Genomic DNA, 22604 nt, shown 5'->3' on the forward strand with positions numbered 1-22604 from the left:
TATTCTTGTGAGGGAGTTCCTCAGTTGGGGGAAAGATCATGTGATCATTGGGGGTGAGTTTTTCTGTCTGTTCTGTGCTTGTTTGAAGATTATAGTTAGTGCTTTTGGATCTGTGTGCTGAGCAAGTGGCCTGCTAGGTTAGGCTGAGAGGTTATTACCTAACCTGCCCCCCCCCTCTTCCCCCTTCCCCCCACTATCCTTTGATCCCAACCAGTTTATGACCCCTTGACAAGGGCACAGGCCTCAGTCAGGGAGAACAGGTGTTTAAAAAGGCAACCAGAGGTGCTAACGAACTAGAGCAACATACAGAGATGTTCTGTGGGGAAATTTAGACAGGGAGTGTGAGAGGCAGATACACCCAACAAACATACTCTAATCTTAGACCAATAATCCTCCTTTAAAAAAAAAAAAGGCAGGAAGAGTAAAAATAGTGCAGGCAGAATTTCAGCTGCAAAGTGGAGGCTATCCAGTTTATTGCACTGAATGTAGTATGTATGATTACCTGACTTGTGGGCAGGTGGTACATGTGTGCATACTGTACAATCAGCTCATGGCCTTCAAAGAGACAGTATGGGCTCTGGAGGCCAGAGAGGCTGACCTGAAGGAGCAAAAGGAAATAGAGGTACATGAACAAGATTTACACAAGCATAATTGAGTAGTACCATCCCCAGACTGACAGCCTCTGTGCTTTCAGGAGGATGAAAGCACAGAGGTTGGGAAGGAGAACATCAAGATTAAACGGAGGGAACCAATCCCACAGTTGGGATCCTCCTTCTAGATGATGTCATGGTATCCTCTCACACTGAGGATACCCCTCTGGGGAGGGACCCTCAGTTACTAGAAACAGCCAGGTAATAGTAATGGGGAATTTGATCATTAGAAATATAGATAATTGGGGTTGTGATTGTTGGGAGAACTACACGGTAAATTGCTGGCCGGGTGCAAAGACATCTAGAAACTTATGTGCAGTGCTGCGGAGGAGCCAGTAGTCATGGTACCTCTGGGTACCAATGTCATAGGAAAGGTAGGATAGAGATACGGCAGACCCAGATTTAGGCTGGTAGGTAAAAGATTATAGTCTAGGACCTCCGTAGTAGTGTTCTCTCAAATGCTGAGTTTTAGGTTTATTAGGAGAATCTTTTGGAAAGGGAGGACCTTGCTCAGGAAGGATGGGATCCACCTAAACCAAAATGGAACCCAAAACTGCTGGCATGTAAAATTAAAAAGATTGTAAAAGTTTTTTTAAACTAAGGGCTAGGGGAAAGCCAACAGGTATGGAAGAGCAAGCAACTGAATATTGACAAAAAATGTACAAGTGCATATATACAAATGCTAGAAGTCTAAATGCTAAGATCAGTAAAGTTGAGAGCCGGGCATTAAATTAAGGTATTGATACAAAAGGCACCACAGAAACTTGATGGAATGACGACAATCAATGGGACACGGTAATACCAGGATGCAAATATATAGAAATGACAGAGTAGGTCTCGCTGTTGGGGGAGTAGCAAAGAAAAATCATAGAAACCTACTTCAGTAGCATTAACTTCAAAAATGGGAATTACACAAAAATGAGGAAGCATGTTAAACAGTCACAAGGGTGAAATGCTTGCAAACTGATTGAAAAGTATTTTAAAACACAATAATGGAGACTCAAACTAAATGTATACCCCAAATTTAAAAAAAAAAAAGGCAGTAAGACGACCGAAATAATGCCACCATGGCTAAACAGCAGAGTAAAAGGCAGTTAGAGACAAAAGGGCATCCTTTAAAAATTGGAAGTCAGATCCTAGTGAGGAAAACAGAAGCATAAACTCTGGCAAGTCAAGTGTAAAAATATAATAAGGCATGCTAGGAAATAATTTGAAGAGCAACTAGCTAAGGACACACGCAAACTAACAGCATTTTTTTTAAAGTACATTAGAAGCAGGAAGCCTGCCAAACAGTCAGTGGAGCCACTGGACAGTTGAAGTGCTAAAGGAGCACTCAAGGAAGACAAGGCCATTGCAGACAAATGAAATTAATTATTTGCATAGGTTTTCATTGCAGAGGATGTGGGGAATATCCCCACATCTGAGCAATTCTTTTAGGTGACACATCGGATTAACTGTCACAGGTGAGGTGTCATTAGAGGATTGTAACAAATTAATTGTAACAAATTAATACATTAAACAGTAATAAGTTGGCAGGACCAGATATTCACCCAAGAGTTCTAAAGGAACTCAAATATGAAATTGCAGATCTACTAACTATGGTATGAAGAAAAGGAGTACTTGTGGCACCTTAGAGACTAATTTATTTGAGCATAAACCTGTCATAACTGTGATATGTAACCTATTGCTTAAATCAGCTTCTGTGTCTGATGAGCAGAGGTTAGCTAATCTAACATCAATTTTTTTAAAAAGGGATGTGATCTTGGCGATTACAAACCCGTAAGCCTACCTTCAGTACGAAGCAAATTGGTTGAAACTATAGTAAAGAACAGAAATATAAGACATATTGATAAACTTGATATGTTGGGAAAGAATAAGCATGGCTTTTGTAAAGGGAGTCATGCCTCACAAATCTATTAAAATTCTTTGAGGGTGTCAAAAAGCAGGGAGACCAGGGTGATCCAGTTGATATACTTGGACTTTGGATTTTCAGAAAGCTGTTGACAAGGTCCCTTGCCAATGGCTCTTAATCATAGAATCATAGAAGATTAGGGTTGGAAGAAACCTCAGGAAGTCCTCTAATCCAACCCCCTGCTCAAAGCAGGACCAACCCCCCTAAATCATCCCAGCCAGGGCTTCGTCAAGCCGGGCCTTAGAAACCTCTAAGGATGGAGATTCCACCACATCTGTTGGTAACCCATTCCAGTGCTTCACCACCCTCCTAGTGAAATAGTTTTTCCTTTTATCCAACCTAGACCCCTCTGCAACTTGAGACCATTTCTCCTTGTTTTGTCATCTGCCACCACTGAGAACAGCCTAGCTCCATCCTCTTTGGAGTTGAAGGCAGCTATTAAATCCCCCCTCACTCTTCTTTTCTCCTCATAAGTCATGTGCTCCAGCCCCCTAATTATTTTCATTGCCCCCCTGGACTCTCTCCAATTTGTCCACATTCTTTCTGTAGTGGGGGCCCAAAACTGGACGCAGTACTCCAGATGTGGCGTCACCAGTGCCGAATAATCACTTCCTTTGGTCTGCTGGCAGTGCTCCTACAAATGCAGCCCAATATCCTGTTAGCCTTCTTGGCAACAAGGGCACACTGTTGATTTATATTCAGCTTCTCGTCCACTGTAATCCCCAGGTTTTAAGCAAACTGTCATGCTATAAAAGGAAAGGCCCTTTCATGGATTAGTAACTGGTTAAAAGATAAGAAACAAAGGGTAGGAATAAACAGACAGTTTTTACAGTGGAGAGAGGTAAATAGTGAGGTCCCCCAGGGATCTGTACCGGGGTCAGTGCTGTTCAACATGGTCATAAATAAACTGGAGAAGGGAGTGAACAGTAAAGTGGTGAAAGAGGATAAAAAATTACTCAAGGTGACTGAGTTTTACAAAGGGCTATTGCTAAACTGGGTGACTGGTGACAAAATAGCAGATTAAATTCAATTTAATAATTGCAAAGGAATGCACAGTGGAAAAATAATCCCAAGTATACATACAAAATGATGGGGTCTAAATTAGCTGTTACCACTCAAGAAAGAGATCTTGGTGTCACCGTGGATAGTTCTCTGAAAACATCCGCTCAGTGTTTGGCAGCAGTCAAAAAGCTAACAGAATGTTTGGAACCATTAGGAAAGGGATAGATAGTAAAACAGAAAATATAATAATGCCACTATACACATCCCATGGAATGTCCACACCTTGAATAGCGTATGTTGTTCTAGTCACCCCATCTTAAAAGATGTATTGGAATTGGAAAAGATACAGAGAAGGGCAATGAAATTGATTAAGGGCATGGCACAGCTTTCATATTAGGAGAGATTAAAAAGACTGGGACTGTTCATCTTAGAAAAGAGATGGCCTAGGGGAGATATGATAGAGGTCTATAAAATCATGAGTGGCATGAAGAAAGCAAATAGAGAAGTGGTTTTTTTACACCTTCACATAACATAAGAACTAGGGGTTTCAGAGTAGTAGATGTGTTAGTCTATATCCACAAAAAGAACAGGAATCCTTTTGGCACCTTAGAGACTAACTAACAAATTTATTAGGGCATAAGCTTTTGTGGGCTACAGTCCATTTCATTGGATGCATAGAATGGAACATATAGTAAGAAGATATACACATAAAGAGAAGGTGGAAGTTGCCATACCAACTGTAAGAGGTTAATTAATTAAGATGAGCTATTATCAGCAGGAGAAAAAAAACTTTTGTAATGATAATCAAGATGGCTCATTTAGACAGTTGACAAGAAGGTGTGAGGATACTTAACATGGGGAAATAGATTCAATATGTGTAATGACCCTGCTACTCCCAGTCTCTCTTTCAAACCCAAGTTAATGGTATCTAGTTTGCATAGAATTCAAGCTCAGCAGTTTCTCCTTGGAGTCTGTTTTTGAAGCTTTTCTGTTGCAAAATTGCTATCTTTAAGTCTGTTACTGAGTGACCAGAGAGGTTGAAGTGTTGTTCTACCAGTTTTTGAATGTTATGATTCCTGATGTCAGATTTGTGTCCATTTATTCTTTGCATAGAGCCTGTCCGGTTGGCCAATGTACATGGCAGACGGGCATTGCTGGCACATGATGGTATATATCACAATGGTAGATGTGCAGGTGAAGGAGCCCCTGATGGCGTGGCTAATGTGATTAAGTCCTATGATGTTGTCACTTGAATAAATATGTGAACAGAGTTGGCATCTGGCTTTGTTGCAAGGATAGGTTCCTGGGTTAGTGCTTTTGTTGTGTGATTGCTGAAGAATATTTGCCTCAGGTTCGAGGGCTGTCTGTAAGCAAGGAATGGTCTGTCTCTCTAGGGGTCATTGGATGAAATTAATAGGCATCAGTTTTAAAACAAAAAAAAAATACTTGTTCACACAACACAGAGTCAACCTGTGGAACTTGTTGCCATGTGATGTTGTGAAGGCCAAAAGTATAACTGGGTTCAAAAAAGAATTGGATAAATTCATGGAGCATCAGCCTATCAGTGGGTATTAGCAAGATGATCAGGGATGCAACCCCATTCTCTGGGTGACCCTAAGCCTCTGACTGCCAGAAGCTGGACTTGGACAACAGGGGATGGATGGATCACTCAAAATCTTCCCGTTCTGTTGATTCCCTCTGGAGCCTCTGGTACTGGCCATTGCCAGAGACAGGATACTGGGCTAGCTGGACCATTGATCTGATCCAGTAAAGCTGTTCTTATGATCCTGTATGTTCATAGAATATCTTCGGTTGACTTCAGTTGCCACTGAGAGTGCTCAGCACTTCTATATATCAGACCCTTCGGTTTCAATAAGGGGACCTGCTGACTGGCCCTTCCCAGGCTCAAAACGAGGAACACACAATTAGTGACCACATATGAAAAGTTTGGCTTGTGAAATAATTGAAAATTCAGTAGTTTTGTGACTGAAGTAGCCGGTCAGCCTTCAAGAGTTATCCTTTTTAGCTATGTAAAATTATTTTTATAAATATGGTTGATGAAGTGTTACTAGGAAGACAATTGCTTGTCTGAATGGCTGCACAAAAACATCAGCATCACAAACTGCTTGCACTGTTTTTGCTATGTGTACTGGAATTAGTTTGCATTTTTCCTTCCTAAATGTTCAGCTTTATATAAATTCCTGCTGCTGTTTCAAACCGGTTGTGTCTATGGCAAGTGAAATTAAAACATACTGACTTTGGAAGTAGAAAATGTACTGGCAGGATATTTAATTACTGTGGAAATAAGTACTCATTACTTTTGAAAGCTGCAGAAAGTATTAGTTTTGCTAGAAGCACTAGAACCCTTGATACATAGACAATATTGTATTGTCAATGTGGTGCTGGTTCAGCAGCATCTTTTCACAGATATTTGGCAAGTATTTAAAGGCCACGTTTTATGTAATTGGTTTAGTCTTTGAAAATGATCCACTTCTTTTTGTTAAAGGATGTATACAGCAGTACAGGATTTTATGCTGACATTCTCATGCCTTTGTCTTCTACCATTTGGGGCATATTTGTATAACTTTTGTAGCTCCTCAAAGAGTAACATAATGCTTTGTCATCAGTTTTGATGCTGAGGAGTGTAGAAGAGCATTTCTTTCAGTAGCCTTGTGAAGCTGGAATATAGGGGAGCTGTGATATTCACAGTATTTTGTCAGCAAGTGAAACATTTCCATATCTGGGTATGCAAAAGTGCGTGTGTGTGTGCACATGTTCACTTTGTGTGTACGTAACAAGTGGGAAAATGGGGTTGAGGGTATGCTACATATTTTCCAAAATATTCAGCTTTTGTGCAAATAGGACTTGGGAGGGAAAGCATAGGATAAGTGTTACTGAAGTAAGTTATGTCTACTGTAGAAACCTTTTAGAATCTTTTTTTCTCGTTAGCTTTCTGCAGTTTTGTTATTAGCAGAAGTATAAATAATTGTGAAATAGTTACAAAGGGGAACAGTGGATATTGATTTCTAAATATTCACAAGGGTAGTTGACATCTAAACATTAGTCTTGCTTACAAACCTTAAAAGAATTGTATTCTTCTAACTCAGTGTACAGAATGTGTAATAAATCAATGATTTTTACAGTATGTGTGTGCTTTATTGTGGAGCATACCTGTCGCACTGAAGTATTTTATGACCTAGTTAGGGTTCTTGGAATACTGTGCGTGGGCTTAGAGCCGTTGCCGGGGTCAGACTGCTCTCTGCTTTGTTTTGTATTTTCTGCCAGCCAACCTATAAAACAGCACTGACCTGTTCAGTAGGTGTTCTTTGTATACAAATGTTGCATCCAAAAGTAATGTCTTTCTATATGCAAATCAATAGGCACAGTACATGAAAATTCCACCACTCTATGTTTTTGATTCAGTGTAGGAGGGTTTAAAAATGGAGTGTTTATTTACATACAACTTTAGTGTAGTAATTTATTTAATACATTCGGTGTGGGATAATGCATTTACATAAAATTACTAATACTTTTGTCTCCCTGTTTCTCTGTTCTAGGCATAAATCATTGGATTATAATAACTCTGAAGTTTTGGAACTCAAGTGATGCTAAAACAATTTAGGCTTATTGGAATATGGCCACCTGTTAAAATGCAGAAGCTAGAGGAGCTATTACATATCAAAACTTATGAAGACCTGAATTTCCTGGATATCTGTCATTTAACTGCTTCCTTAAATGACCATGATTGGGATCTCATGCAACCAGTGTACATTTTGGAGACTATTCTCCAAAAGGAAATTGTGAATTTAAAAGCAGAGATGACTATGTCTTCTTTTGGAACTTACTAAAGCTAAACAATTTACAAATCATGACCAGCTTGAAGCGGTCCCAGACTGAAAGAGCTGTTGCCACTGGGGTAGCAGTTGGAACAGATGGAGGTTCTAAAGTCCACTCAGATGACTTTTACATGAGGCGCTTTAGGTCACAGAATGGCAGCTTAGGATCTGCAGTTATGGCTCCAGTGGGGCCTCCACGCAGTGACGGTTCCCACCATCTTACCTCTACTCTGGTGTTCCCAAAATGGGAGTTAGGGCCAGGATTGCTGATTGGCCTCCAAGGAAGGAAAATGTCAAAAAACTAGCAGATCAAGTCAGGAAAATGAAACATCAGGTTGCCTTGATAGTATGTCCTCTAAAAGCAGTCCAGGGAGTCAGGGGAGCTCTGTTAACCTGAATGCTAGTGACTCTGTCATGTTAAAGAGTATCCAGAACACTCTTAAAAAAACAAGACAATCTGAGAATCTAGATTCTAGGTTTCTTACCTGATGGTTACCCCAGTTCCCCTAGGAAAGCCCTTCGCAGAATAAGACAACGAGTAACAGTGACATTACCCTAAGTGAACTTGATGTGGATAGCTTTGATGAATGTATTTCACCCACTTTTAAATCTGGGCCATCACTGCACAGGGAATATGGCAGCACATCCTCAATAGATAAGCAGGGAACTTCAGGGGACAGTTTTTTTGATTTTAAAGGGTTATAAAGATGAGAAGTCTGATCAGAGAAGCCCAGCTCCAGCCAAACTCAGTGAACTTCTGATAGCCAGTGGAAGCAAGGGTTCAGGATTCTCTTTGGATGTGATGTGGGCCTATCACTCAGAGAGAGAACCTCAGACTCTTTAAGGAGGGAGAAACCACTTAAAAGGCGCTCAAAATCAGAGACTGGAGATTCTTCTATTTTCGTAAGTTGCGTAATGCCAAAGGTGAAGGGGAACTCGGAAAGTCTTCAGACCTTGAAGATAACCGGTCAGAAGACAGTGTCAGGCCTTGGACTTGTCCAAAATGCTTTGCCCATTATGATGTTCAGAGTATATATTTGATTTAAATGAAGCAGCAATCAACCGACATAATGTTTAAAAGAAGGAACACTACGACAGGAGCTTCTGCTGCTGCAGCAGCATCATTAGTTTCTGGGCCCTTGTCCCATTCTGCAAGTTTCAGTTCTCCTATGGGCAGCACTGAAGACCTGAATTCAAAAGGAAATCTCAATATGGACCAGGGGGATGATAAAAGCAATGAACTGTGTGAGTGTCCTTATTTTCGTAATGAGATTGGTGGGGAAGGAGAACGGAAGATCAGCCTGTCCAAATCTAATTCAGGTTCCTTCAGTGGATGCGAAAGTGCCTTTTGAGTCTACTCTTAGCTCCCATTGCACAAATGCAGGAGTAGCAGTACTTGAAGTCCCCAAGGAAAATCTGATGTTACATTTAGATAGAGTGAAGAGATACATTGTGAACATGTGGACCTTGGTGCATACTATTATCGGAAATTCTTCTATCAGAGGGTAAGTAACCTTTTTTCCCTACAATATATCATATTTTTCTGACTCCAAATAGGAAACTATTTTGGCATGTAATAATTCATGCAAATCTTACTATGGAGTGCTGTATTCTGCTGACATTTTAATAACTTAGAAGTAAGTTTACCCATAATAAAAGAAACATATATCTTGATTCAGGGCAAAAAACCCCAAAACATTTAAATCAAGTTAAAAGGCAACAATCTTGATTTATGTGCATGTTATCTTGTATTAGCATGGGATTGCTGCTTATCAAAGTGTTTGGGCCCCTGCATCTTGGCTCTGTGTTTCAAAGTGCATGGTGGATACATGATAGTACTATATATGTCCTGAGACAGGCTATTTTTGCCATAGTAAGGTCCAGTTCAATATATGATAATTTCAGAAGACACCTGCAAAAGTTATGCTGTTTATGGCTGTCATTCTCAATATGACAGTATGAGCTTTGGCCCCCTACTTATCTTTTCGCCAGCAGTTGACAATGAGTTTATCATGGTATTTTGTAATCCCCTATCTACAGTTACGACATCTACAAAGCTGCTTCCCATCTGTTTGAATTAGGTCCAAACTAATTCTTGGTGTAGTTTACTCTGTCCCAGTGAGTGAATGTTAATTGGAATCACTGTAGTAAGTGTCAGAAAGACTTAGAGGCTTGGTATACAAAACTTGAAGATAGACAAATTTAGAAGACAGAGACATGTTGATGTTTCAGTTTTGAAAATGCTTCTTTTTCAAGTGAACATGTCACTTGCTGACCATGTAAACATACAGAGACTTATATTAGCACTAACTCATATTTGCCAAGTTGTGTAGCTCCACATATGGCATCACCCACAAACAAAATGTAATGAGCTAATTTGCATATTTGCAAATAATTTGCATGCAGTAATACATTTCAACTTCTGTTCAATACACCCTGCCCCAAGTAGTGGCACGGTTAGGACATGAAGTGATATAAAACTTGGTATCTGTGTCACTTCCCTGGTGTCTTCTATTCACGGTCTCAATGGGCTATACAAAATATGAGGGATGAAACACCTTGCAGAAGGTCCTGCTGTCTGGTTTGGAAGCTTGCAGGAAACGGTGAAGAGAAAGAGAATGTGTGGGGGTGTAGGAGAGGGATTAAGGTTGGGTGCAAGGGAATGTGGTATACAGTGGAAAGAGAGGAATACAAGGAGGGAGAGGGTCAGCAGATATGTAAGGGAATGTGGATTAAGGATGGAGACTGGGAGGAGCACAATAGAATTTGAGGAGCAGGAGGGAGACTGGGAGCTGGAAAATACAGCAAAAGGTATAGGACCAGAGGTTAGAACACCATAGAAGAAAACTGTGACTGCGGTAAGGACAGAGGTAGAAACAGTTGAGAGGATGGGTGGTAACATAGGGGATTGATTGGGGAGGTAACTGTAGAGGGTGAGAATGCCAACTCTCCCACAAAGTGGGTTGGGAGAGGAGGTAAATGAAGTTCCCCTCCAGGTAGCTAAGGGCAGAGCCTGGCCTTTTTGTGTGTGTGTGTAACAACATGTAAGCTTGGATTCTGAAAGTGAAATGATCACACACAAATGGAAGGTGGAAGAGTAACTTGCTCTTAAGACTTAAGAATTTTTTTTTTTAAGGCGGAACAAAAACACACAGTTGCACTCCTTTTCTGTAGTCATGATGAAAAACAATTGTGAAGGAGAAAAGAAAGTACCCAACCTCCAGCAGAGGAAAAAAAGTTGCAATTAGAGAGTGTCCCATTTCCTATGCAGCACTAGATAAACAATTTTGTGGGGTGCCTAAAAGTGTTCAGAGCTGGCTGTAATAGGTTTCCATGATATTATGTCAGGTGCAGGCAGATCCCTCAATATAGGTAATCTTGTGTTGATATACAGGTTAGAGTTGGCTTGTGTATCTGATCAGATGGAGTCTATTATAGTCTAAAAGGTTAAGGAAGCAGTGAGCAAAATTTTTACTGGGAAAACTAAATAAATCAGATGATGTGAAAATATCTACGTATTTTTAATTGCCAAACTCTGAAACCTGAGGTGAGGAAGGAGAGTGAGATCAGAGCCCGAACTCCAATCTGAGCTGCAATGTCAAAGCATCACATCCACACAGTTATTTTTAGCACTCTTGCATTTGCTCCTCTACCACAAGTCTGTGGATGTTGGCTGGAGGGCTTGCTCCCAGATGCCGTGTATACATACCCTTGTAGGACATATGCATTTTAGTTGCTGTACAAAAAATAAACAATAGATCAATTTTAGCTAATCTGTTATGAGGTTAAACTTGCTGTTATATGAAAAAGCATGCTTTTATTTAAAAGTTGAGAATTACAAATTTATCCAAGTTTGTAATAGCGCCTCCCAAATTGTAATTAATTTTTGAATAAAGAACTTCTAAGTATTCCATAAATTGTGCAAAGTCTACACATACTACTTCAGTCAAAGTTTTGTTTTATACTACTTTGAAAGTAAATGTAAATTCTCTGAGTCTAACTTAAACCAGGAAATTCCCAGAGAATTCTGAAAATCATAGGTGACATTTCCCCCTCCTCCCCATTGAATCTTTTATTTTTAATTGAAAGAATGAAGTTCCAGCCTGAAGTTCAACTAGGACCTGTGTTCCTTTTTGGTAGGGCTTGTAATCTTCTGTTCTATGTATTCCATAAATACTTAAAATATTATGTAATAGGACTTGTTGCCTTGAGAAATACTTGTGTTTATAATTTACTGAGTGTTTCTCTAAACTCAACCTGCCAGGCAGTCTAGATTTGAATTTACCTAGTCACTAAAGATAGGTTTCCATTTAACTGTATGACACAGTACATTAGTGGCAGCTCTTCTCTCACCACCCGACTTCAGTCCTCATGAAAAACAGTCCAAGTATTATAAATAGTAAAGAGGTCTCCTAACCCAACTTCTTGTGCTTAAGTTTTCAGGTCTATGTTTTGTTGGACTACATTTTTTTCTATACTAGAAAATTTGGATTTGTGCATACGAATTGAGTAATTTACAGGTGTAAAATAAGAATTAATTCATTTTACCTGTCGCTCAGCAAATAAGTGATTGTTCCTTCTGCCATATTTTCCACCACTTTGTCCAGTTCAATTTTAAACTCAGTTAAGACTTTATTTTCTATTGGGTACTACTCCATGGTCTCACTGTTATTAAACGTTTCTTGATATTCATCCTAAATTTTCTACTACTTAATTTTGTCCGTACGTTAATTTTATGCCTTTTTTCTCACTTACTTCTCAAATAATACTTCTCTCTTTGATTTTTATACCATTCAAATACTTGTTGAGGTTTATTGTATTGCCCCTGAACTATCGTTTGTCAAGCTATAAGTTAGTGTACAAAGAGAGTCAAGTATAGTCTATACTTCTTTTTATAGTATAATCAACACTGTCATTTCAGATTTAAATATGTAGATCTGAGTTTTTTACATCCATTCATTTGCTTTCCATACTTTACTTTTAATGCATTGGGTCGAAGTATTGATTAATTTAGTGTGAGTGAAACCTACCCCTTTGCAAAGGACCAGCATAAGGGGCAAACACATGTTAAGTCCATTTCAGCCCTGTTCTGAGTACAGGCACAAAGACAAATTTCATCCTACAAATATAGATAGATCCATTGGTGAATGATGGCTCAGGGTGAAATTTGGCTTCACTAAAGTCAATGGCAAACTCCCATTAACGCCATTGGTCCAGAAGTTCACACTTAATAATATCTCAATGCAAAATGTTTCTGTGAGAGCTGTAACATGAATTTTTCCTTTATTTTATACCCAAGAACACTGGAACTATTTTGGGGTAGATGAGAGCCTGGTCCAGTAGCTGTGAGCATTAGAAGAGAAAAACCAGATGAAATAAAAGAAAATGGACCTCTGTATAACTACCGCATCATTTTCAGAACCAGTGAGGTAAGCAAAGTATGAGTGGAATAAAGGGGAAGAAACTAGTATTGAACAGGCAAGCCAGATAGTATGTGATGAAATCATAGATCCAGGTAGTTGTCGTATTGAAGATATGGAAACCAGAAGGAAGTCTGTTTGTTGCGCATCATGGTACATTTTTGTCTTCCACATATAAATATGCTACAGTAACCTCCTTACCAAGAACCATAATAAATTATATTTTACAGAATAAAGATAAATATATCACAAAGTGAAACTATACAGTAGCATCCTACAAATAAACAGTATATTTGAGCAAATCACTTTGGTTAGGGCTTGAAAAATTTACTGGACATCATGGTGAGAGGCAAGTAAGAGAGGAAGGAACATTCCCTACCCTACACTTTAGGTGGCAGTGCATTGGTCTCAGAAGCCTATTGTATTTTTAACAGCTAACTAGTGTACATGTGGAGGGGGAGGTGGGGTAAGCAGATGGGGACAGTGTACAGAATTAGCCTTCTTTTCAGATGCTGAGTCTGGGCTTTATTGTTGGTCCCCTCTTTTCTGGATAGTAGATGTTTGATAGATTGGACTCTTTCCCACAGATTCTCTTTCTTTTCATTCCCTCCCTCCCTTCCTCCCTCTCAGCTGCTGCAAGAAACGGTGGTTTCTTTCCTCTTTGCTTTTTTTTCTAGCAGAATGAAACAATGGATATTCCACTCATCCTTCCTTCCAAACTGGGAAATTTCATTCTCTTCCTCTTCTTTTTCCTCTCACATTCAGATTACATCTCCACCATTGTTGCTGTTTATGGCACATTTATTTTAAGAGTGGCTATCTTCATTGCTGCAGTCTTATCCTTTAGCTGGAGTGAAGATGACCAGACTCTTTGTGAATCTCAATCTCCTGCTCTGTAAATTTAAACAACAGAAACTACTAATCTTCAGCTGCTTCTAAGAATGCTATCTCTGCTAGGGGAGTGAGGAGGTGTGTTCTGTACTTATGCAGGTGTTGGTTCCATCATTTCTTCCTCCTATTGGTAGATTTCTGGAGCAGCAAAATGAAATCTGAAACCACTGGTTAGTGCCAGTCCTTTTGTTCAAACTGCTGAGGCAGCAGAAGTGAAATTGACCAATCTCTTGTAAATTACACTTTGGGTACAAAAAGGGATTGTTTCCACTCTTGAGAGATTTTGTCAGTGACAAATAGGGGAGGATTCTTTTTTAAAGCTGTCTTATGTCTGAAGATGTGTGTTTCCATTTGTTGTTGAGTTTTATTATAAAAAGGCACACACAATTGTTTGGCACACATCAAGGGTACGGCACAGGTTGTAAAGCAATTACAGATTTTCCGGCTGTTGCTTTCTGTGTAGCTTGCTACTTTAACTTACTTGACATTTACACTCGTCTTATAAAGCTATTGAAACTTTCCTTCTCACCAGTATTTCAAATAACGTTATATGTAAAGGTAACTGTGATGTAACTTTCTTCTCCAAGAACAGTCAATGGACACATTGCTTAGTTTATCTCATCTGAAGTATTCAGTTCAAATGCAGTTCAGTATACAACTAGAACTTTTGTTTCCTATTTAAAGCTCAAACTCTGATAAATAAAGATTAGCGTTCATCTTGCAGACCACCTCAGGCTAAACTTAGAGTACCACTGGCAAAAGTTGTGGGTTTTTTTTGTCTCTTATATCTAATTTACACTTAGGGATTTTTGTTAATCTTATTTTATTAGTTTATACAAGACATCCCATATCTTGCAACAGAATAGTAGTCCTTTTGGATGAGTAAATAAGATAATGGAAAGATGCGTGTAAAAAAAATAGAACTACTGTGTTTTCCGTACTAAATTAAAATAAAGTTGCATAGGACTTATTACTGGATAACTAATTAGGTAATGAGTTTTTTAACTCTATTGCTGATTTAAATTAATCCAGCTTGTCGTAACCATAAATTACTACGTAATAGCTTTTGCATGTTCTTCCTTCAAGTCTGTTAGTAGTGTTTTTGAGAATCGAGATGGGTAAGCTTGCAAGTATTCTCGCCTTAGCATCCTAACCTCGGCTTCAGTGAATCATAAATCATCAAAATGCAGAACTGGAAAGGACCTTGATAGGTCATCTAGTCCAGTCCCCTGCACTGAGGCAGGACAAAGTATTATCTAGACATCCATGACAGGTATTTGTCTACTCTGTTTTTAGAAACCTCTAATGACAAAGATTCCACACTTCAGTAGGTAATTTTGTTCCTGTGCTTAATTTGCCCTTACAGTTAGGAAGTTTTTCCTACTGTCTTACCTAAATCTCCCTTGCTGCAGTTTAAAACTAGGGCTGTCAAGTGGTTAAAAAATTAATTGCAATTAATCATGCTGTTAAACAATAATAGAATACTCTTTATTTAAATATTGTGGATGTTTTCTACATTTTCAAATGTGTTAATTTCATTTACACCACAGAATACAAAGTGTACAGTACTCACTTTATATTATTTTATTACAATATTTTTCACTTTAAATAGTGAATAGAAAGAATTTTTTTAAATAGAAAGAAATAGTACTGTATTTTTCACTTCAACCAATACAAATACTATAGTGTAATCTCTTTATCATGCAAGTTGAACTTACAAATGTAGAATTATGTACAAAAAAAACCCTGCATTAAAAAAAAAGTAAAACTTTAGAGCCTATAAATCCAATCAGTCCTACTTCTTGTTCAGACCAATCACTCAGACAAACAATTCTGTTTACATTTGCAGAAGATAATGCAATTGATATATTTGAAAATGTAGAAATACATCCAAAGTATTTAATAAATTTCAGGTGGTATTCTATTATTTAACAGTGCAATTAATCACGATTAATTTTGAGTTAATCGCATAGTTAACTGCGATTAATCAACAGCCCTAGTTTTAACCCATTACTACTTGTCCTGTGTTCAGTGGATGAGAACAACCTTTTACGTACTTGAAGACTGTTATCATGTGCCCCCTCAGTCTTCTCTTGTCCAGAATAAACAAACGCAGTTTTTTCAGTCTTTCCTCATAGGTCATGTTTTCTAGACCTTTAATCATTTTTGTTGCTTTCCTTGACTTTTTCCAGTTTGTGCACATCTTTCCTAAAGCACAGTGCCCAGAACTGGACAGAGTATTCCAGCTGAGGCCTTATCAGTGCTGAGTAGAATGGAAGAATTACTTCTCGTGTCTTGCTTATAAAACTATTGCAAATACATCCCAGAATGAGTGTTTTACAACAGTTTATAATGATGACTCATATTTAGTTTGTGATCTACTATAAGCCTCAGATCCTTTTCTGCAGTACTCCTTCCAGGCTGTCATTTCCCATTTTGTATGTGTGCTATTGATTATTCCTTCCTAAGTGGAGTACTTTGCATTTGTCCTTATGGAATTTCATCTTATTTATTTCAGACCATTTCTACAGTTTTTCAGATCATTTTGAATTCTATCCTGTCCTCCAAGTGCTTGCAATCCCTCCCAGCATGGTATCATGCGCAAACTTAAGTGTACTCTGTATGCCATTATCAAAATAATTATGAAGATATTGAATAGAATTGGACTCAGGACCGATTCCTACGGGACCTCACTTCATATGCCCTTCCAGCTTGGCTGTGAACCATTGATATTACTCTTTGAGTACAGTTTCTCACTAGTTGTGCACTAACCTTATAGTACGTTTGGCTAGACTATATTTCCCTAGTTTGCTTACGAGAATGTCGGGTGAGACAGTACTAACGTCAAGATATATCACATCTACTGCTTCCCGCCTAGCGACAAAGCTTGTTACCCTGTGTAAAAAGGGATATTAGGTTGGTGTAACATGATTTGTTCTTGACAAATTCATGTTGACTATTACTTATCACCTTATATCTTCCAGGTGCTTACAAACTGACTGACTGATTATTTGCTCCATTACCTTTCCAGGTATCAAAGTTAAGCTGATTGGTCTAAAATTTCCATGATTGTCCATATTCTCCTTTTATAGATAGATTGTTCTCTTCAGCCAGGTATTTATTAGACCCTGCTGACTTGAAGAAATCTAACTTGCCTAAGTAATTCTAGCTTGTTTTCTCCTGTTTTAGCCTCAGATCCTACCCAGTTTACCTAGATGTTTGCTATGATAGCTGTCCAGTCACTGCTAACCTTTTTGGTGAAAACAGAAACCAAAAAAGAATTTAATACTTTAGCCCTTGCTGCATTTTCTGTTATTGTCTTTTCCTCCTCATTGAGTAATGGGCCTACTCTGTCCTGGGGTCTTCCCCTTGCTTCTAATGTATTTGTAAAATGTTTCTTATTATCCTTTATATCCCTAGCTAGTTTAATCTCGTTTTGTGCCTTGGGCTTTCTAATTTGCCCCAACATGCCTGTGGTGTTTGTTTATAATCATCTTTTGGTTAAGCTAAGGTGGTCTGTTACCATGCCTCCTATCTTTCCTATGCATTGGGGTAGTTTCCTCTTACTCCGTTAATAATATCTCTCTAAAAACTGCCAACTCTCCAGAAAGTTTCTGTCTTAGACTTGGTTCCCCTGGGATCTTACCTATCAATTCTCTGAGTTTCCTAAAGTCTGCCTTCTTGAAGTCCATTATCTTTGTTGTCCTGTTTTCATGTGCACTAGCACAAGAAAGATCCAAATAGAAAGTGCACACAAACCCCCTCTCCCCAGTAAATAGAGAAACAATTTTACATTTATAGTTTTTTTAAGTTACTGCCCTTTTCTAGTAAAGTATCATCACTAAATCCATATTTTCTACATTTTTATACTATATCAGATCAATACAATATCACAGTCTGAGTTTCATGTGAACATATTAATCCCATTACATGTTCCTAAATGTAAGCAGCACACACAAAAACATTCTCTAAGAACTGTTGTGGATTTAGTTGGTTGGGTTTTTTTTTAAATTGATGCTAATGCTGGGAAAAAGTGCTGGGTTAACAGCTCTGGAGACTGAAGTTCTGTATTTATTTACAGAATGGGTGTGCAGGATGTGCTGCCCCACTTTGCCTCACCAATATACCTCAGTCCTAACTGGAGGGATCATCTCTAGGCGTGAGAGAGGGATTTATTCTCTTCTCTTTCAATCTGTTATAGAATCTTCCATGAATTACAATGAATGGTATCAATTAGTACCATGTGTCGGTGATTTTTTGACTTGAACACTGTTAAATATAAATTGGACTAGGCCAACCAAACCACTTCACATAGTGTAGGTCATTGAATTGAGAAATACTATACTTTAAACACACAAGTACAAATGGACTCCTGTTATAATTAACTATTGTAAAATAATGGCACACTAAAGATCATTAACGTGTTCATCTATAGGTCTCAATTTAAAAGAGAAATATATTTCTTCACACATAGAAATAACTGGCTTCCAATAAATCAATCAAATAAAATACATTGACTGTCTAATTTGCTTTATAACCTACATGTAAATCTAACTAGATTGTTGCAACTTGATTGGCCAGTATACTGAGCATTAATTTTGTGACAGGGTCCAATGAAAATCCAAATTCATAGCATACTAAATGTGTAGTGGCACCCAACACACAATATGGAGGACAAATAGCAAAATAAAACCCTAACTGGGCAGTATTTTTGAATTATTTTTCCATATAAAAGATTTGGCTTATAACAGCAACTATTTTGGGATATAGCACTTTTAGGGTATTTAATGATTGCCTGGGGTTAATACCCGAGGTGCATAACTCTTACTGGTTGGCTATTAATCCTCAGGAAATTCCTTCTACCTTTGTTGCTTAAACTCAGGGCTTGCCTACATTGAACACTCAGGAAAGGTAAGGCGAATCAGGTAAAAATGTAAAGTCAATGTGCATAAATTAAATTGTGTTAACTTCTCTTCCCTCTTCCTCTGTCCTACTCCCATCCCTTTGCTTTCTTTAGGACTAAAGTGGCCTAAAATACCTGTAATTTAATCCTCCTCCTCTTCTTTAATTTACGCACATTGGCTTTCTAATTTTAGTTGCGTTCCCTTAATGTTCCTGTGTAGACATGTCCTCAGATTCCTTCTGAAGTGAAGCTGTTGAGGGGAGGGAGAGAGGAGAAGATGCTTATGTTTTGGTGCTTTGCTTCATTCATAACAAAGACCTATGTCTGTTCTAAATTACTGTCTGCTTTAATATAATCTGGGTTTTATTTATAAACTGATATTTTGTTTGGAAATTAGTCAGTCATTTTTGTGTTTAAAAGAGAATTTTTTTCTGTTTTTGAATAAAAGACCATGTAGTTAGAGCTTATTTGTATACTCTCTCTGTGTGTGTGTGTGTGTGTGTGTGTGTGTGTGTGTGTGTGTGTGTGTGTGTGTGTGTGTGTGTGTGTGTGTGTGTGTGTGTGTGTGTGTGTGTGTGCTGGTAAGATTGCCCTCAAACATTTACGTGGGACATCTGATGAATATTACTCCCTTTTAGCCAACCTTATAGTTGGAATTTTCTGAAACTCGTAAGCAGATGAAATGCTCATGTTTTGTACAGTTCTTGCAGCTCTCACTGGGTCTGTCTCATTGAATATTTCATCTTTCAGGTTTATCTCAGTTCTCACTGCTTATTACTAAAACCTTACAAGTCTGCTTTCTTCTCATGGAGTCATGGAGTCAAAAGTGGAGTCACTTTTAAATTTGACCTGCTACCTGGATTTTCACAAGAGAAATGTGAACTTCATTGTATCTCCCCTAAGTATTAATTTAATACAAAATGTGAGCCTCTGGAGACTATTATAAAGCACTTACAGTGTCATGTCTAGTATTTGGTGTCTTAATTAATAACATTCTGCACATCTGTATCTATTTCTACAACATGAGTTACTTAAATCTCTCAAATACTATTGAGAGTTGGAGAGGTAGTATTGTTCTGGTTTACTCATAGGTACACTGGGATTCTGAAAGGTTGACTTGCCCTCGAAGTCACAACAAGTCAGTGTCAAGGTCAGGAATAGGCCCAGGAGTCCTGAGTCAGTTCTCTGCTCTTGCCGCTAGTTGATACTTCCTTCCTAAATATGTCAAAATAATTTATTATTTCTGTGTTCTAGCTTCTGACTTTAAGAGGCTCTGTGCTGGAAGATGCTATCCCTTCAACTGCAAAGCATTGCACAGCCAGAGGACTTCCCTTAAAAGAAGTGCTTGAACATGTAGTTCCTGAGCTGAATATCCATTGCCTCAGATTGGCTTTCAACACTCCTAAAGTCACAGAGCAGCTTATGAAACTGGATGAACAAGGGGTAAGTCCAAAGTTAAAGAATAAGAAAGACTCTTCGGTGTTATAAAATTAAATTGGGAGACCTGCACTGAACTTCAAAATTATCTGTTTGTCTTGTATAGCAGCATTTTTCTTCAGTATTTTAGTTCAAATGGGGCATTTGCACAATGCTGGAAGTTGAAATGACTGTCTTTTTCATCAAGTCTTCCAGTATTTTTGGAATTCTTAAAATTAACAGCAAACATTAACAATTCAACGTGGTGAGTTTAATTTTAAGAATTCCAAAAATACTGGAAGACTTGATGAAAAAGACAATCATTTCAACTTCCAGCATTGTACAAAATTCTGATTTTGCCTGCTAACTTTTTATTAGACACTACTCATGTAAAATCTGAATTCAAATTAATTTTCTTGCTAGTTGGGGATTTGTTTCATCACAATAGATCACAATTAAGACTTTGCATAGCCCAGTGAAATGAAAATTGTGCATGTGCATTCACTTACTCTCTCACACAGTTCTCTGGTCAAAGTGGAAGGGACATTGTCAAAGAAGAATAAACCTTAAATATTAACTTTAATGGCAGTTGTTCCATTTAATCACTCTTATTTTAAGGATTCCAGCCCTCCTTTTTTTAAAGCTGCTCTTTTGGTGCTATTGTACTGAAAAGAGAAAAATCTCCCAAGGTACTGTATTCTTCACTGCTGTGTGCATTGTACTCAGTGCAAGGCATGTTACTTCTGCAAAGATTTTTTTTCTTAAACAAGTAGAATGAAAATTTTAAAAGGACATTTTCAAAACTGACTCTCTAAGCTTTCTGCAGTTTTGATTAATAGAAGTCTTAAAGTGTTGGTGGAGATCAGATATTGGCTCACTACTAATTTCCTGGAAAAACTTGTCTGTTTGGTGAGGTAATTAACATCAGATGATGGTTTGTTGAGCATCGGCTGGTCTCTAGGATGTTTTAGTCTGGCCATCAGAAAGTCTTTTGTGAGGGTGGCTTTCATCACTGAATTTCACTAACCAGAAGGTATACGTTTGCGTATCTGACATGCACTTATCCTACAAGTTTGACTATGCAGAGGAAACACTCTTAAAGAACTACAGTCACTGGTAAACCACTTGTTTTATTTTTAAAGACGGTTGTCACTTCATATTCAGCCTAGAAGCCCATCTGTCCCTCTTCCCTGGAGTTCTACACTCTTAATGATTCTGGGATTAGCAGAAAGAGCTGATGTAGTTGTGGACTGCATGGTCTCCTCCTTTCGATGCTGAAGTTTGGCCTTGCAAGGAACTGCTAATCTAGTCCTCATGGGAATTGGCTTTCTAGTAGTTTCCTGAAACTCAGCAATGCCAGGGAGTTCATCACCCAAGTGTGAACATATAGAGGTGAAACCATTCAAAGAGCCACAATTACTGTTAAATAAATTTTCTTTAGTGGTTTTGGCTGGCTTTTTTGAAGGTACAAAGCACAGTCAGGCCCCTCACTTTCATTGATTGCCAATGGGAGCTGAGGACTTAACACCCATTTGTGCCTTTGAAAATCTCCCACTTTGTAGACTGCCAACCTAAAGACTAGCTTGTTGATTAATTTAGAACTTTAATTGTCCAGATGTGGTTGGTGGGTGTCAGATCCTTTGTCCTACAACATCTGTGTGGGCAGCTGTAAAACAAACAAAAAACCTTAGTAATTGGCAGTGCAACTAACACTTAAAAAGGAATGCCATGTAATGTAACTGTTAAGAATATAGAATATTATTTTATATAAGATATTAGTAAAATAAGCCAAATTATAATTTATTTACCTCTTGCATAGAAAAAATGTGTTAAATGCATTGCAAAATAACTGTTTTAAGTAAAAAGAAAAGGAGTACTTGTGGCACCTTAGAGACTAACAAATTTGTTAGTCTCTAAGGTGCCACAAGTACTCCTTTTCTTTTTGCGAATACAGACAACACGGCTGCTACTCTGAAACCTGTTTTAAGTAGAGAAGAGACAAGCCCAGAATCTTAACATCAAGGATTGTTTTTACTGATGTGAAACAAGTGGCACACATCCATCTTCCACAAGGTGGTTTAAACGAATCTCGTAGAATCAGTCATCTTATGTTGTGCATTGCAGATTGAATTTAAAAGGAACAATATGCCCTTTAGGTCTCTTGAGTTACATGTGATATCAATCCATTTTGTACATTTCATTTTATTTTACTAAATAGTTGTTGATCCCTGTAAAAACTTTAAATTGTTGCAAAGAGTTATATCATTGCATAGGTTTCAGATGAATCTGATTTAGAATATGATACCAAGAGTTTGAGATCACCCCATGCTGATTTTGTTTGTTTAAAAGGTAAATTCAAGGTCTTGTATAACCTTATTTAGAATCTTTGAAATAAAATTTCTCTAGGGAAGAAAATACCATTAAGTTTGTTAAAAGGCATGATTGAAAAATGTAGACTTTTTTTCTTGTAAAAATCCTCTTTGAAATCAAGGTCACGAGGAATCAGGGATGTGAAAAAGATTAGGAATTGAAGTAGGTCTTTTGATGTCAGTACAGACAGTGAAATATGTTGAC

General features: G+C 38.1%; 1 protein-coding gene across 1 annotated transcript in view; it reads left to right on the forward strand.

The window, feature by feature from the left end:
* SIPA1L1 (signal induced proliferation associated 1 like 1) overlaps positions 1 to 22604 on the forward strand; it is a 365338-nt gene that overhangs the window by 229142 nt on the left and 113592 nt on the right. Inside the window, 16 exon segments of the mRNA XM_043515810.1 lie at positions 7122 to 7628; positions 7631 to 7696; positions 7699 to 7882; positions 7884 to 7936; positions 7939 to 8089; positions 8091 to 8204; positions 8206 to 8244; positions 8246 to 8295; positions 8298 to 8432; positions 8435 to 8474; positions 8476 to 8745; positions 8747 to 8850; positions 8853 to 8909; positions 12700 to 12729; positions 12732 to 12829; positions 19869 to 20057. Of these exon segments, the coding sequence (XP_043371745.1) occupies positions 7433 to 7628; positions 7631 to 7696; positions 7699 to 7882; positions 7884 to 7936; positions 7939 to 8089; positions 8091 to 8204; positions 8206 to 8244; positions 8246 to 8295; positions 8298 to 8432; positions 8435 to 8474; positions 8476 to 8745; positions 8747 to 8850; positions 8853 to 8909; positions 12700 to 12729; positions 12732 to 12829; positions 19869 to 20057 (1776 nt within the window). The 5' untranslated portion in view covers positions 7122 to 7432.

The sequence above is a fragment of the Dermochelys coriacea genome, chromosome 6, assembly GCF_009764565.3.
Source record: "Dermochelys coriacea isolate rDerCor1 chromosome 6, rDerCor1.pri.v4, whole genome shotgun sequence".
In the NCBI taxonomy this organism is placed as follows: domain Eukaryota; kingdom Metazoa; phylum Chordata; order Testudines; family Dermochelyidae; genus Dermochelys; species Dermochelys coriacea.